This window comes from Vanessa cardui, chromosome 9, assembly GCF_905220365.1.
Source record: "Vanessa cardui chromosome 9, ilVanCard2.1, whole genome shotgun sequence".
NCBI classification, from domain to species: domain Eukaryota; kingdom Metazoa; phylum Arthropoda; class Insecta; order Lepidoptera; family Nymphalidae; genus Vanessa; species Vanessa cardui.
Window position 1 is genome coordinate 12,286,409 of NC_061131.1, and position 17,415 is coordinate 12,303,823.

General features: G+C 31.9%; 1 protein-coding gene across 1 annotated transcript in view; it reads left to right on the plus strand.

Moving 5' to 3' along the window:
* Positions 1–9,190: 9,190 nt before the first annotated feature.
* LOC124532476 overlaps positions 9,191–17,415 on the plus strand; it is a 33,548-nt gene continuing 25,323 nt past the window's right edge. Inside the window, exon 1 of the mRNA XM_047107383.1 lies at positions 9,191–9,453. Within this exon, the coding sequence (XP_046963339.1) occupies positions 9,430–9,453 (24 nt within the window). The 5' untranslated portion in view covers positions 9,191–9,429. The remainder of the gene's footprint in view (positions 9,454–17,415) is intronic.

Consider the following 17,415-nt stretch of genomic DNA (forward strand, 5'->3'; position numbering starts at 1 on the left):
AATGGGCTGTATTGGATTAGATTTATTTATTTACAATAAATAAAAAATACAATGATATAGAGCGCACGCGGGCAAGGTGTTTGGTTTAGGAGGTCCTCCTACGTTGGCATTGATGAGCTTTAAGCTGAGTTGGACAAAATGTTGCACGAAGCTCCATCCAGGATGAGGCCCTGATCCTTCATATGTGCCTGCGCCTTAATTGCCGTCTCATGGAGGGCGGTAGACGCTCCTCGAGGAGACCTCAGCAAGGACCGTGGATTAGGAGGCCCTCGAAATGGTCCTATGGTCTCGAAAGGAAGACGGCGAGCTTGAAGTCTAGCGAATATCTGCTGATGTTAAGTAAAAATATAAAGTATAAAACGCCAAAGTGTATAAATGTAAAATATAAAAAAGCCATGCCTTTGCCTATGAGCCAGTGGATGCCGTAAATTAAATTAAGAAAAAAAGAAAGGAAGACTATTGAAGTCGTTCGCCACGTCCGGTGATACCGTTAGGACTACGTTCCCTTGGACCACCGCCTCCACTGTCCGGGTCGTCAGGATGTTTTAGGGCATCGATGGTTGAATGACCCGCCCTTTTCCCCGGAAATAGCTCCCCGATCAGTCGCAGGAGATCTGGCGATAGTTACTCCATAACAGGAGCGCCGTATGTTCGGAGCTCCCCTCGCAAACCACGATAGGGCGCCCCTTTGCTCTCTGTTTACTTAACGCCTTTTCTAACTTTTTTTTTAACTGACGATGTGCAGCCCACAGGTGTACCTCTAAGCTTGCGTTGAGCACGTTGCGCCTGCGACAGCGAACGTATGCCCTCCGCGCCCGGTTTAACGGTGCCCGTAGCTCTGCTATTTCGAGCGACCACCAATATAACTTACGGCGTGATATCCTTCAAGCCGCCCTACAACAACGCCCTGCTACAAGTAACGGATACCTAATCTACCGATTGATAAGGAAGCTAAAGGGGATTCTCCTAACTTCGACAGTATTGTTTTTCATAGGATAATAGACGACGGACTTTTAACGGACGATATTTTTCGATGCTTTGAATAATTTATTTTACTTAAGAATTTGTGGGAATTATAATAATGACTTGAATTAGGTACGTGATGTATTGCTCAATTCGCCGCCCCCTGGACGTGCCGCCCGCGTGCTGTGCACGCGTCGCACCCCCGCTTACGGCGGCCCTGATGATCCTATATGCTGATCAATTAAACTTTTTATAATCTGTATTCTAATTATCTTGTTCCATTTTTAAATGGCTAACTAGAACATATAATACTTAATCACTTGATAATTTGACTATTTTTTTTTAAATAATAGTGGCAATGTACCATTATAAGAAATTACTTATACTCCTATTTAAACCTTCGCTTAAATATATTGTTAGAAGAAGGGACGATAAAATTTTAACAAAAAGAAAAACCGACTTCAAACAAAACACTATTTTAAAACAAATGAATATGCACGAAAAAGTAATAAAAATAATTGCGTATTCAACATATTTTTTAGAGTCTTCCTAAGTTAAATGAAATGAAAAATATTAGACTACTTAAAAGTCGATTAACGATTATATCATGTAGTTATAGTTATTGGTATATTTGGAGCCGGTGTCAGCCACGGTGCCCTTGCCCCAACAATCAAAAGAAAGAAGCGATACGAGCCCCTTGATTGATCCAGTATATTATTGTGTAAAAGGTAATTTGTAAAAAACATATTTGTCAAAGTATTCTCGTATTGTTTTTTGATAGATATACTGTAGGGTTTTATTGGCTGACACCGACTCCAAATATAACAATAATTATAACTACATGATATAATCGTTAATCGACTTTTAAGTAGTCTAATATTTTTCATTTCATTTAACTTAGGAAGACTCTAAAAAATATGTTAAATACGCAATTATTTTTATTACTTTTTCGTGCATATTCATTTGTTTTAAAATAGTGTTTTGTTTGAAGTCGGTTTTTCTTTTTGTTAAAATTTTATTTATTTTTTGATTTTAAGTGAAGCTGATGTTGACTAACTAATTTTTTTTAATATGGATAGATTAAACGTTCCCTTTATATGAGTCAGAAACTACTTCGAGGACATTTTCAAAGGAAACTTGCGAATAAAGCAAAAATAGACTTTCGAAAATGCGGATTTAATACGTCACGCGGCGTAAACTACAAGGATCCCTCGAAAGAGCTGTAATCGAACTCAGCAAAAAAACTTTGAAAAAGACCAACTATATTTCGTACATCATATGACATCACATCACATACACAAAATTTGATTAAAGATAGTAAGAAATTCTGCCCCATATCGCACCCTAACTGCGAGCCGTATAGGAGTTCCATCACTACATAGTATAAAACAAAGTCGCTTTCTCTGTCCCTATATCTTTAAATCTACGCAACGGATTTTGATGCGGTTTTTTTTAAAAGATAGTGTGATTCAAGGGGAAGGTTTGTGTATATAAAACATGAACAATATAGTAAAGAAACACTGATAATTTTAGAAGTTTGCGATGTGATGTCGTATATAAACAAATTCTGTAGTTTATTTAGTATCAGTATTACACCCGTGCGAAGCCGGGGTGGGTAGCTAGTTGATTATAATATTCGACTATGATAATTACATAAACATAATCACATTACGGAAGGTGACTCAAATATCCAAATAACCTATAAATAAAAGATTCGACCGAGTATCGCTAACGTGCTCCTCAGAATTGTTCCATTCCCTTCCGTTCCGTTACTTTGTCATGGATCCTGTGCTCAAAACCTTACCAAACTTTCGCCAAATTACCCTTAAAGTATATATTTTATAATAAAAAAAGAATTATCAAAATTGGTTAACGTGATTTTCAGTTATTCACCTATTTGTCGCGCATATACATAACGCAAATTTAAGACTTATGTCGTTTTCACATGGATACCATCATCGGAAAAAAAAATAAAAAAAATGGGACCCCACGGGAAGCACTACCTTTCAAACAAAAAAATAATATCAAAATCGGTCCACCCAGTGAAAAGTTATGAGGTAACAAACATAAAAAAAAAAAAAAAAAAAAAAATACAGACGAATTGATAACCTCCTCCTTTTGGAAGTCGGTTGAAAATAGCCAAAGAGGTTAAAATGGTTACTGTAACTTTTTACCTCACACAGCTTCTTTCGAGATAAATTATGTTCTACTGAAACTAGTTTGATTCACATTCGAAAAAAGAAGGTTTTGTCAATGAATAAAACTAGACGTTCTTAATATTAATTAACGACTTACATAATAACAGTTTTCCCCCAACGTTCAGAGTAAATACCCAATCAACTCTTGCGCATACTCGGATGTAGGAAAGGATGCGATTCGGTTAGATAACGGATCGATTTGAATGTGGAACGTTTGTGAAACCCCCTTAAAGATAGTAATTTGTTAAACGCGTGCAATACTTTAAAGTTAATAATCTAATAACATGTTTTTATGTACAGAAATGTTGTTACGAAAAATGTTACTGAAATGTTATTGGTATTTCGACAAATATTTATTTTAATTTTACAGTGAGTGATCCGTGCAAAAACACTCACGAAGGCACGCGCTTACACATGAAATTAGTTTTTTAATAAACTATTCTAAATTCAAAAATAAGTCTGTATATGTGTCTTTGGCTTTCAAAGCCAAGAAAAGCCAAGAGCGGAAGTAAGCCAAAAGAAAAGCAAAGAACGCAAAAAAATCGAATTTGATGAATTTGCATCGTGCTTGAACTTCAAGGAAGAATGTAGACTACTTTTCAACCGACTTCCAAAAGGAGGAGGTTATCAATTCGTCTGTATTTTTTTTTTTTTTTTTTTTTTTATGTTTGTTACCTCATAACTTTTCACTGGGTGGACCGATTTTGATATTATTTTTTTGTTTGAAAGGTAGTGCTTCCCGTGGGGTCCCATTTTTTTTATTTTTTTTTCCGATGATGGTAGGTATGATGGTATGTGAAAACGACATAAGTCTTAAATTTGCGTTATGTATATGCGCGACAAATAGGTGAATAACTGAAAATCACGTTAACCAATTTTGATAATTCTTTTTTTATTATAAAATATATACTTTAAGGGTAATTTGGCGAAAGTTTGGTAAGGTTCTGAGCACAGGATCCATGACAAAGTAACGGAACGGAAGGGAACGGAACAATTCTGAGGAGCACGTTAGCGATACTCGGTCGAATCTTTTATTTATAGGTTATTTGGATATTTGAGTCACCTTCCGTAATGTGGTTATGTTTATGTAATTATCATAGTCGAATATTATAATCAACTAGCTACCCACCCCGGCTTCGCACGGGTGTAATACTGATACTAAATAAACTACAGAATTTGTTTATATACGACATCACATCGCAAACTTCTAAAATTATCAGTGTTTCTTTACTACATTGTTCATGTTTTATATACACAAACCTTCCCCTTGAATCACACTATCTTTTAAAAAAAACCGCATCAAAATCCGTTGCGTAGATTTAAAGATATAGGGACAGAGAAAGCGACTTTGTTTTATACTATGTAGTGATGGAACTCCTATACGGCTCGCAGTTAGGGTGCGATATGGGGCAGAATTTCTTACTATCTTTAATCAAATTTTGTGTATGTGATGTGATGTCATATGATGTACGAAATATAGTTGGTCTTTTTCAAAGTTTTTTTGCTGAGTTCGATTACAGCTCTTTCGAGGGATCCTTGTAGTTTACGCCGCGTGACGTATTAAATCCGCATTTTCGAAAGTCTATTTTTGCTTTATTCGCAAGTTTCCTTTGAAAATGTCCTCGAAGTAGTTTCTGACTCATATAAAGGGAACGTTTAATCTATCCATATTAAAAAAAAATTAGTTAGTCAACATCAGCTTCACTTAAAATCAAAAAATAAATAAAATTTTAACAAAAAGAAAAACCGACTTCAAACAAAACACTATTTTAAAACAAATGAATATGCACGAAAAAGTAATAAAAATAATTGCGTATTCAACATATTTTTAGAGTCTTCCTAAGTTAAATGAAATGAAAAATATTAGACTACTTAAAAGTCGATTAACGATTATATCATGTAGTTATAATTATTGTTATATTTGGAGTCGGTGTCAGCCAATAAAACCCTACAGTATATCTATCAAAAAACAATACGAGAATACTTTGACAAATATGTTTTTTACAAATTACCTTTTACACAATAATATACTGGATCAATCAAGGGGCTCGTATCGCTTCTTTCTTTTGATTGTTGGGGCAAGGGCACCGTGGCTGACACCGGCTCCAAATATACCAATAACTATAACTACATGATATAATCGTTAATCGACTTTTAAGTAGTCTAATATTTTTCATTTCATTTAACTTAGGAAGACTCTAAAAAATATGTTGAATACGCAATTATTTTTATTACTTTTTCGTGCATATTCATTTGTTTTAAAATAGTGTTTTGTTTGAAGTCGGTTTTTCTTTTTGTTAAAATTTTATTTATAATGACAAGACGAACATACTCGAAAACGAAGCGAGCGAAGCCACAGATGAAAAATAGTTTTTGATAAAATAAACTTAAAAAATATAATCTCTTTTGTATTTTTTTTTTATTTTCTTATAGTTCACGCACACAAATACATCATGAGTACTAGCGTCTCTTACTCACACTAATGCAATGTCGTTAATAATAAATTTAACGTGAAGGCGTCTTCGTGAGTGAACAGATCCATAGCTACCCTGTACTTGCAGTAATATTTGCTTCATTTACCGATTTGCCTTCTAATTGTATACTCGGGAGAAATATTCATGTTATAAGTAAGTCAAATTAATCTAGCGTGTCCATTATTTTTTTTAAAAATTAAATCGATATTCTTTTTTATAGATATTAATGATCAAACAAACCAAATAATAGAGTTGCTTTTATTGTAGTTAAAAAGATTAGTTATTAGATAGTTAGAGCTGAGATCGCATAGTTCAGCTCCGACCAAGTATATTTGGTGTTTTATAATTCATCCCTTCCATGACAATGCAAAAATATATGCGTGATTCTGCCACCTCTGTATCCGGTAACCGCAATTGGAGCAGCAGAGTGGAATATTTAGAAAAAACTATATGTATAATATATATGTATTATACTTTTCGTTATATAGTGAAATGATTACAAAATTTAACTTACATAACTTTATTTGGTCCGTTTCGTCATTTAAAAAAGAACAGATAAATGTTTCAAAATGATATAATATTTGACTATGAACTGTTAGTTTATTAATAAAATTAAGAATTTTAAACGTTAAGAAAATATTAATGTCCACATAAAAGATTTATCACAACGCTTCTATTTTTAAAAAATAACGGTTACACAAAACGATATTAACATTATAACAATTACATCTCGTGATCTTAAACTTTCTCTCGGTTAAATATATTACAGAATAATAATAAGTTACAGAATTATTTAACATAATTATAATAAGAAGAGAGCAGCAATCATACTGGACTTGGAAAAAGTCTTACATTTTTAATTAGTGGTGGCAATGATATTCTAATAAAAAGATATATTATACCCATACTAAACAAAAGAAAAAAGTGTGCCGCGCCGGGGACTGTTTATTTTACATTTCGTTACAAGTAAAAAGGATAGATTGATAAAAACAATTAGTAAAAGGGATAACTAGATGTTTCAATTACGCAAAACGTATTTACACAGTTATGATGTATTATAACGTATTACTAACATAATTATGATGAAAACGACTAAAGGCAAACGTCCCAATTAGGACGTTTTCTAGTCTTCACTTTTTGCGCGTTAATGACATATCTGTTTACTAGAACATCATTGAGTGGTGGTATATTTTATTCTGCGGGTATTTTGATACCCGATTTCACAAGATCAAAATAAACTTTATTCAAGTAGGCTTTTTTACAAGCACTTTTGAATCGTCATTTTACAATAAAGTGAAGCTACCACCGGTTCAGATAGATTAGTATAGTAGATTAAATCGAGAAGAACCGGCAAGAAAATCAGTCGATACTTTTTTCAACGTTTTAAAATACAAAGTCATGTTAGTTAATACAATTATTTAAATTAATATATCCTGTTTGGAAGTCAACAGGTATTAACATAAATATATTACAGGTTTCATTCATATATAGAATCAGACAACAAGATGCATCTATCTGCCTTAATTTTTTTTATTATTCTTAAACTGATACAAGCTGAGTTAATCTTGTATGAATAACTTATTGAACATAACTAATATTGAATTATTTAACTAAATACTAAAGTGAAAAGACATTTCTTATGATTACTAAGCTGAAATGACATCATTCTGTAACTGGGACTTTAGTGTGACACACCTCTTATGTGAACAAGATTCGAGTCAATTTTTTTGAATACTTTAGAAGTTCTGAAGTCTGCTTTAAATGCCTTTTCCTTTGTTTAATCAACGCCTACTGGAATGGGTTTTCATCGCTAGGAAGCCCTAGAATTATGCCCATACTTCACTTAGTACTAAGCATATGTGCAAGCGCATATAATTATAACACGTACTGTACTACTAATACTTGTATAAGTAATATGTGTATTTGTTAAGATGAAGGTAAATGGCCAAATGGGCCCGATACAAATGGTCACCATCGCCATTAGATATTTTCGCTGTTAGTATTATAACCATTCCTTACACCGCCAAAGCGTCATCATCCTTGGGAACTAAAATGTTATTTCCCTTGCGCTTGTATATACTGGCCTATGTATACTGACTTACTCAATATGGCTGTTTGACGACAGAATAGTTGTTTGAGTGTGCTTGCACATAGATCTAGCATGAGCATCATTCTTTTGATATAAAAATTGAAGCAAATCTCATTTCACAGCTTGTCGAGGTATTTTACTCGGGAAGTGAGCGTCTATAGCGTTCAGACTTGAGAGCTTCTGAAGAAAAAAGGATTGTTCATAAACTTAAGAGTTGTGCCGCACTAAAGTCCCAAAGTCCCAGTTTTATAATAACTGGGACTGTAGTGTGTGGGACTTTAGTATAACACACCATGCAATAATAAATTTTAATCCATATGTTTAATAACCTCTCAAAGTAAGTACAGTGCATATTTATAATAAATAAATAATAATAAATTTCATCAATAACCAAGACAGTACAATTACATCTCAAAGGTTGACATCTCCTTTTGACTGCCACGAGCTTCCGGGCCAGAAGAGACAATAAAAATTAAAGTTATTGTATTGACCTTTATTGTTTTAATCTCTTGAAAGATATTCACAAGATAATATTGACGGAAAGATTCAAAATGAAAGATTCGCACATGACATCGGCAAAATAATCGAAATCTCGGCACAAATAAGATCTATATGTACCTTTGTATATTAGAAGCGTATATATAAATTTAAATCACAAGTAAAGTAAAGTAGTAACAGCCTGTAAATTTCCCACTGCTGAGATAAGGCCTCCTCTTAAATTAAGGAGAGGGTTTGGAACGTATTCGACCACGCTGTTTCAATGCGGCTTGAATTTCATCGAAATTCTGCCACATGTGTATTCCATATACACATGTGGCAGAATTTCGATGAAATTAAACACATGCAGGTTTCCTCACGATGTTTTCCTTCACCGCCGAGCATGAGATGAATTATAGACACATATATATAGTGGTGCTTGCCTGGGTTTGAACCCGCAATCATCGGTTAAGATGCACGCGTTCTAACCACTGGGCCATCTCAGCTTTAAATCTCAAACCTACATCAAAAAACAGTAATTCCGAGAGTAAATTCAATAACTCGACTCGGTTAATAAGTATCATAGTTTCTTCCTGATCGATTTCGGAGCCCAACCTCTCGGAAGATTAGCTGCCTGGGCGGTCATATTATTGTCCACAAATGCGTGCGCAAACTCAAATACAATCTCTATTCCTTCATCAGTTGGAACGACCAATGAGAACACTGGAACTACTAAACCAACGTGGAATATGACATACGTAGCCCATGATTACGATTATGTCTTATCAAAGTTCTAATTGTGATAATTTCTTCAGTCGTTACGATGTCTTGCTCAATCCAAACAAAAATGTTTTTCGAACTATACAGTATATATTTCAATCAAATATATAGATGTCCTACTTAAACTTTGATAATACTATATTATGCGATAATTCTCATCGCAAAAAGAGCGGGGATTGCCATTTAAATAAAAAGAAAAAACCTTACGACCGACCGGTGAGAGTGACAGCAACCGCTCGACGACGCACGCGCACAATCGCGCGCGAGAAAGTTTACGTAATACAAATTTGGCGCCAATACATTCTGCCATTTTGAAAATATTTCGAATATTATTTACTTTTAAATTTCGAATCGATACTTATTTTTGCTATTTTTTTTTTAATTAACTGTGTTTGTGAAGATTTGTTGTGAACTGGGTGTTAGTGACTTTCGCCGTAACACATACAGGATGACTAACACGCGTAATATCAAGGTAAATGATTTTAAATTCGATTAACGTTCGATTGTCTATGACTTTTAAATTTGCGTTTCTTTTTTTTAATTTAAATAGCACAATATAAAAAAAATAAATTTACTTAAAAAATCGAACATGTTTACGAAGAAAGTATTGAAGTAATTTATACTTGACTTGGAAAAAAATGACACAAAAATCTCATGGCGTGCTATTCACCGGTATCAACAATGGCGTCAATAAGAAATGCACATTGTGTTAAGCGTATTTTTCCCGAATAAATCTATCAAAGTAGAAACTAAATTTCATCGTTCCAATAAATTAGTACTCAGTAAAATTTTTCTTCATAATATCCATATTGTTCATGTATGTATCATCGTCCTATTTTCTTGAAAATAATCTTTATAATTGATTTCACCATACGAAACCATTTTGGGTTACTAGTTACACATGCGTCAGTATTTCTGACATAATTATGCAGGTTTCCTCACGTAACCGCTTAGTTTGAGCGTCGGTTTTTAATAATGAACATAAAAAATAATGACTATAAATTAACAAATATACTTAAATAAAATGTTATTGTTGGCAACATTTGTAACAAACTGAATTACTGTTTGATAATTAGTGAATACAACGCTAAAGATCGTTTATTGAGGTATTCGCACCCATTAATTTATTCTTCCGATTAAATAGCTATAGTGTCACATTCGACTTAATTTACATCACTGTAGATGATTCTTACATTTGTTAGAAGTTATATACATGTACAGATTTCCTTGTGTTTTTTACCGAAGAGATAATTCGCAAAGAAAGGTAGTGCAGTACTAGGAAACTTGGTAATAAAATGTAAGTCTGTATAAAAGCCTGTGGCCGTTTATTTGGTTACGAGTAATAGTGAATTGATACATCTTGTAGTTGTATAAATGATTTAAACTTTTAACCTTTCAGGTGAACTGTGATTAGGTAACATGTAACGTATTTATCAAACGAGTCGGAAACTAAGAGAATGTGCCACCGTTTTGAAGGATAAAATTGAAAGTTCATTTTTCTATACATATTATATTTGCAAATTTGAAATATAGATACCTACATTTTTTTCATATCGTAATCAGATATTACTAAATATACATATTTACCTTATAAGATTACATACTTATACTAATGTCAACGGTCGCGTTAATCTGAGGAGCTAAAATTTCGACTTTATCGCTACTAGTGTTTGAGAAAATAAATATTATAAATTTACACTAAACACAGACATGACAATAAAACCTATACTTTCATAATAAACATAAAACTTTGGCAAACTCTGGACTCAACTAGTATTTGTTTAACTATTTACCATTTTTACGAAATAAATTATCGACTTGTCCTCTTATCCCATTTCTTATTTAAATTTGGAATAGTGTTGCATTCTTTTTTGAAAATATAGTTTTTTTTTTTAATTCGTTAAAAGCGATCAGTTTTCACATACATTGAAAAAGGATTTATGTACGAAATTATATAAATAATTATCAAATAATAACAATCGAAGAACTAAGTCTACGTAAGTGGGGGGTACTGTTATGTCTACATATATAATATACTATGTCGATGTTCTTGTATTAACACATTGCTTTGGGTTACTTTCACATTTCACTCATTCGAGAAGTTTTAGAAACATATTGATGTTTTAACGACTACAACATTATTAATATCTCTACCAAGGTATCTTTTACAAATAAAAACATCACATAAATAAAAATAAATAGCCCATATACAATCAGAATATGAAATATAGTGAAAACTAATATTCCACTGCACATAGTTATTAAATGATAGAAATATACCATATGATGAACAAAAAATAAAACATAATATTTATTATACAAAAATATTAATCCTAAAAATAATTTAAAAAAAAATCTTCTTTATTATTATCTATGGACAGCTGGGTATTAAAAGCTATTCCTGAGTTTAACACAGGATCAAAAATAATTAAATTTTATTCAATTAACATACTCGTACCTATATATCTAATTCAATAGGCGGTAAAGACACTACGACCACTATTTCCGGTGAAAACATTTAAAATAAGTAATATCTAAACATTCTACTTTATGTTGTAAAACGACGATTCAAAGGTGCTTGTAAGGATATAGTTTAATAAAATAAAGGTATAATCAATACCTATATATTTTTTTGGAATCGAAATGTCAAATTGTTGCCAGATATGTTTTTTTTTCTCGCACGTAATGCACGTGAGGCCAAATAAGTCTAGTGTTCTAATATTTTATAATCCATCTAAAAGATTTCCAAGATCATGTTGAGTATGATTTAATTATTTTCAGATGTAATCTAGATAAAAGATTTATGTCAGTTTAAAGATCTGTAAAATCTTCAATTATGCTTTAAGTTATTTAACATCTAGACCGTTTCGAGGATTTATATAATTTTTATAATTTATTTTTGAACAGACCTCATACCGTAACTTCATTGCCGGTGTTCATAAATAAAAAAAAAATCCATGAAGTTTGTATTAAACGGGTTATAGTATGCAGTCATTTTAATCATTTATAGACCATCTCGACTATTTATATAATATATTTTTATACAGATCTTATGCCATATTTCCTTGGAGTCGAAAATCAAAAAAAATCTTCCATTACGTTTGTATTAAACTGGTGATAATATACAGTTGTATTAATCATTTATAGGCCGTCTCGACGATTTATATAATTTATTTTTATGCAGATTTTATATTTCCTTTGCTAGTGTCGAAAATTAAAAAAATCTTCCATGACGTCAGTAAAAACTGATGATAGTATTCATGTCAGACATTTATGAACATTCACGTTTGGCACAGTTTACAATTTTTTTATGCTTTACGCAATCTCGGTGAATGCAGATTATATAGCAATCATTTTTTTGCAACCAACCGTCTTCCTCTTAAATGTCTATATTGTTTTATAACATATGTAAAGTATTTAACAAAGTGACAAAACAAATTTTGTTCCCTAGTTAAGTTGTAGTTAGATATATTTATATGTTTTATTAGATATATTACACTATATAAGATTTCAAAGTAACGTGGTTATTTTTATTATTAAACTTATTTATTGACTGGCTTACTGACTGTCTCGTGAACAAGACATTCGTAAATAATGTAGAAATATCGAACAAAAATAAAAACATGGTAAATATCCCGTAATTAATAACTTTAATAATATTTATAGTATAACTTTAAATCTAGTGTGTTTTTAGACAGATTATGTTTTATTCATATGTAGACAAACCTCATTAGACAAGCATTCTAGAACTCGCTTCATTTATATATGTATATGCAAGAGATTATGCTATTTATAAAATATTACTACAATATATAAATTTAATTGTACTTTATGGACATATTAACTATGCAATTAAATTAAAGTAAATTGTATTTGTCTAGTTTTAAACCGGTGGTATTATTACATTGTATTATATACTGGTAACATGACGATGCTTTAATGAGTATTTAAATAAAAAGCATTTTGTTGTGATTTGATTTAAGAATCAAGCTCACGAGTGGGGTATCTACGTACCTACGTCTAATATACAGCCTGATAGCAAGTCTATTCATAGTGAAACAGGATTATTGCAAATACAATATTGTGTCCTTTGGTTGGTGGCAAATTGGCGATATCATACTTCATACATAGTTAAGTTTTTTTTATTAATATACATTTGGTGGTATCTTAAATTCCACTAATATTATACGGAATATTTACACACACATACAAACACATAGATCGGGAGCTACTTTAATAAGTGTATATCTAGGTTAGTGAACCTAGATGTTTTCACCTCTAATGTATTTTCTCAATAAAGAATCGTACATTAATCTAAAAAAAATGAGAATTAGACTACTAGTCCAGTGAAATTCTTAACTGCTCGTTAAATACTTAATAACTAATGCAGAATTAAATTATTATCCTTAATTTTCCATATATAAATTTAAATGTTTTTATTCTTGCTAAAAGTTTTCAATTACAAGTGTCAGCTACAAATCAAATAAAATTAAATAATTAATTTCGACCTTGTGACAACCCTATTTATAACAAAAACAAAATCACTCATATCATTTCTTCATAACAAAGTATAATATTAAAAAATATTCCTTATAGATTTCATGTTCTGACTTCAATAGTGTTGTTCATGATACAATTTATTTTTTCAACGTTGCAAAGTTTAAAGTCACAAATAAAAAGCGTCGTTATTAAGACGGCGAACCGGTGTGAACTGGTTTTGTATGGCTACGTAAACCTCATTCCTTGTCGTAGGCCAGGTTACCTCGGCCATCGACTTGTAACGTAACCGTACGTCGAACGAAAGTGAATCCGTTTTGCTTTCTGAATATCACTGTTGTCGCTACACAAATTATCAACATTTGACATAATATATATTGACGTATTCTTATTATCGATAGAAAGTTACACGTCACTATTACCTATGACATTATATCGTGGTAATAGTGTTTATATACAGTAGTGCTAGTTCCTCATTTAATATCCATTCGGTATTTTTTACTTCCATATATCTCGATATTGTAGCGATAACCATAAGTTTTAATGTCTAGTCATCTATTTAAGCTTTGAGCTGAGATAGCCAAGTGGTTTGAACGCGTGCATTCTAACCGATGATTGCGAGTTCAAACCCAGGCAAGCATCAATATATGTATGTGCTTAATTTGTGTTTATAATTCATCTTGTGCTCGACGGTGAAGGAAAACATCGTGAGGAAACCTGCATGTGTCTAATTTCATCGAAATTCTGCCACATGTGCATTCCACCAACCCGCATTGGAACTGCGTGGTGGAATATGTTCCAGACCCTCTCCTTAATGGAAGAGGAGGCCTTATCTCAGCAGTGGAAAATTTACAGGCTGTCACTTTACTTTACATCTATTTAAAACAAAATCAGTGAAATTGTTTTTGGTATTTGCGTGACGTGCATTTTCAGCATAATCAAGCAGTCGTGTTGTTGTTTTCATAATAAGTAGGTCTTTGACCCATATAGGTAAGTCCTATCCACTCATCAGTATCACAATAGAATATTTCCAAACATTATAAAATATCGTACAAACACCTATAAATATGTTACCTATGATAAATATTATTTTTAAATGTTTAGCGATAAGATGATGACAACTTTTATAATAAATAAATACAATTATATTCTGATTATGATTCTTATTTATTCAGACAGCTCCATTCTCAGTAGACGCAGGTAACTATCTAATCAACCTTTTTGGTAAAAATATATTGTAAACGCTGTAGGAAAAACATGAGTAAAATTGCGCAATTAAATCGTAATATTATACGACAATACATTACATACATCAACGCCGGAAAAGACATATAAATATACCGGAGAAAATATATCGACCACAAAACCAAGTATCTGAAATATCATAAGTCTATTGTAATACAATTCGCTTGGTAATGTTATTGGATCGTACACTATTACAGAGAGGGGCAAACATTTACTAAATAAAATGGGTGACTGCCCTTATGTTTTTTTTTTGTAGGAAAGTTAAATAATCGCAAATAAATAGCAAATTATCAACAAACTACCAAGTCAAATATTTCTTAAATTTGTGCTTATCTTTATAATTACAATTTAAGTTAAATGTATATAATATTTTAAATATTTAGTTTTGTATTATCTGTGTAATACAGTGTTGCTATAAACAAAAATTTGGATTATGGATTAGTTTATTTTAGTATTTCAAAACGATATCCGAATACGAAATAGATAACAATATATATTTATATAAAGTAAAAATAAAAACTGTATCCGAAAACAATATTATGTTGGCTCATTCCACTTCCGAGACATAATCTCGTAATGGACAAACATAATGAGGACAACATTATGTAAGCGAGTATACAACCGCGTGTCAAGACGGCAGACAACTGTTACGTGTCGAAAAAGGTAAAACGGAACTGAGCAGAGGTGTTTGACTGTTTGCGGTGAATGAGGCGACGACCGCGCTCGGACGAATCATTCTTTACACGATCTTAACATGTTCGTAACATGTTTCTGCTGTTTAAAAAAAACATTTGGAGCCAATTATATTCTAATAAACAGATATGTTATATCCATACTAAACAACAGAAAAAAGTTTGCCGCGCCGGGGACCGTTTCTTTTAGTTTATTTTTATATTTCGTTAAAAGTAAATAGGATAGCTTGATAAAAACAATAAGTAAAAGGGATAACTAGATGTTTTAATTACGCAAAACGGATTACTACGTAATTATGATGTATTATAACGTATTACTACGTAAAACAACCTAAGGCAAACGTCCCAATTAGGACGTTTTCTAATCTTCACTTTTTGCGTGTTAATAACATATCTGTTTATTACAACATCATTGCTTGAAGATGTCAAAAAAACTGTAAACAAATTTTGAGTATGTGTTTCGTTTGACTTATTTCAAATCTAAAGCTACTTTTCTGAGAAGAATTATTTAAATATTTATTTAGTTTGTTTATATTATTAATAAACTAAATTTAATTATGAAATTAATGAAAAATAATTTTCTTACGAATAATTTTAATACGTGAATAAAAATGTCTGTAATATGTAACGCCGGATATTTTCTTTACGAGACTGGTCTTACTTTAAGAAAGTGGTAATTAATGATCGTTCTTGGAACAGGGCTGGCAGGTAACCAGATGAAATTGAATGTCGAGTAAAACTTGAAGTTCATTTAACCGTAAGAGTTAAAATGTTAAGTAGATTGAGTAAATAACAATTATGATCCACACTTTCTCATTGCAACGTGTAATAAACACACCAGTGAACAGTATATTTTTTAATATCTGTTAAAATGAAATTCAAATGACAATAATCTTCTATTTACATTAAATAGATGACGGACACTTTTTGTGTCTTGTGTTCTTATTTTTCGGGAAAAAGGTAAAGTAACAGCCTGTAAATTTCCCACTGCTGAGATAAGGCTTCCCCTTTCCATTAAGAGGGCTTGGAACATATTCCACCACGCTGTTCCAATGCGGGTTGGTGGAATGCACATGTGGCAGAATTTCGACGAAGTTAGACACATGCAGGTTTCCTCACGATGTTTACCTTCACCACCGAGCACGAGATGAATTATAAACACAAATTAAGCACATATATATAGTGTTACTTGCCTGGGTTGGAACCCGAAAACATCGGTTAAGATGCACGCGTTCTAACCACTGGGCCATCTCAGCTCAGCTTTCGGGAAAACATCTTGTATTATTTTTAAAGCCATACGAATGACGTTCACAAATCGACTACACTTTTAATGAAATTAAAATATGATTTTATTAAGCATATAACTATAATATACATATAATAGCATGAATAAGTATTTCTAACACATGTGATTTTATTTTGTCGAATAATCATGTAATGTGTTATGTGTACACAATATTTAGCCGAGTTACGTTAACTACTGAGTTTGTTGCTTGAATTTCTTTTCGATAGAATCGACTTTCCGTACCAATAGCTCCTTTCTGTTAATTGATTCAAAAGTTACCATTAAAGTAGCAAGAATAAAATTTATTAGTGATTTATGAATTATATGTTCTTTATCTAAAGTTGCAATAAGATCGCCAATTCCACGTTGCATTATTTCTTTTTTTATAATTTTCTTATAAATTATTTAATTCATATATCTATGTAATACACGACCTCTTTGCAGAAGTCTTTAATGGCGCCCATCACTAATAGGTATTCCAAGGTGTATTCCCACTAAATGTTTATTTTCTTAATTTTAATAATATATAAGTAATCTGAGTCCATAAGACATTATATTATGTGATAACGATAAAAGTATTTCAGTTTGTTTTATCAGTAAGTATCCTGTCCAATTGGTTACAAACTATTTCGAAATAACATAATCATTTTTGGGAATTCCGTGTCATGCCAACTCTCACCGGATCTACGTTTTCTCAATATTTACATAACGTAAC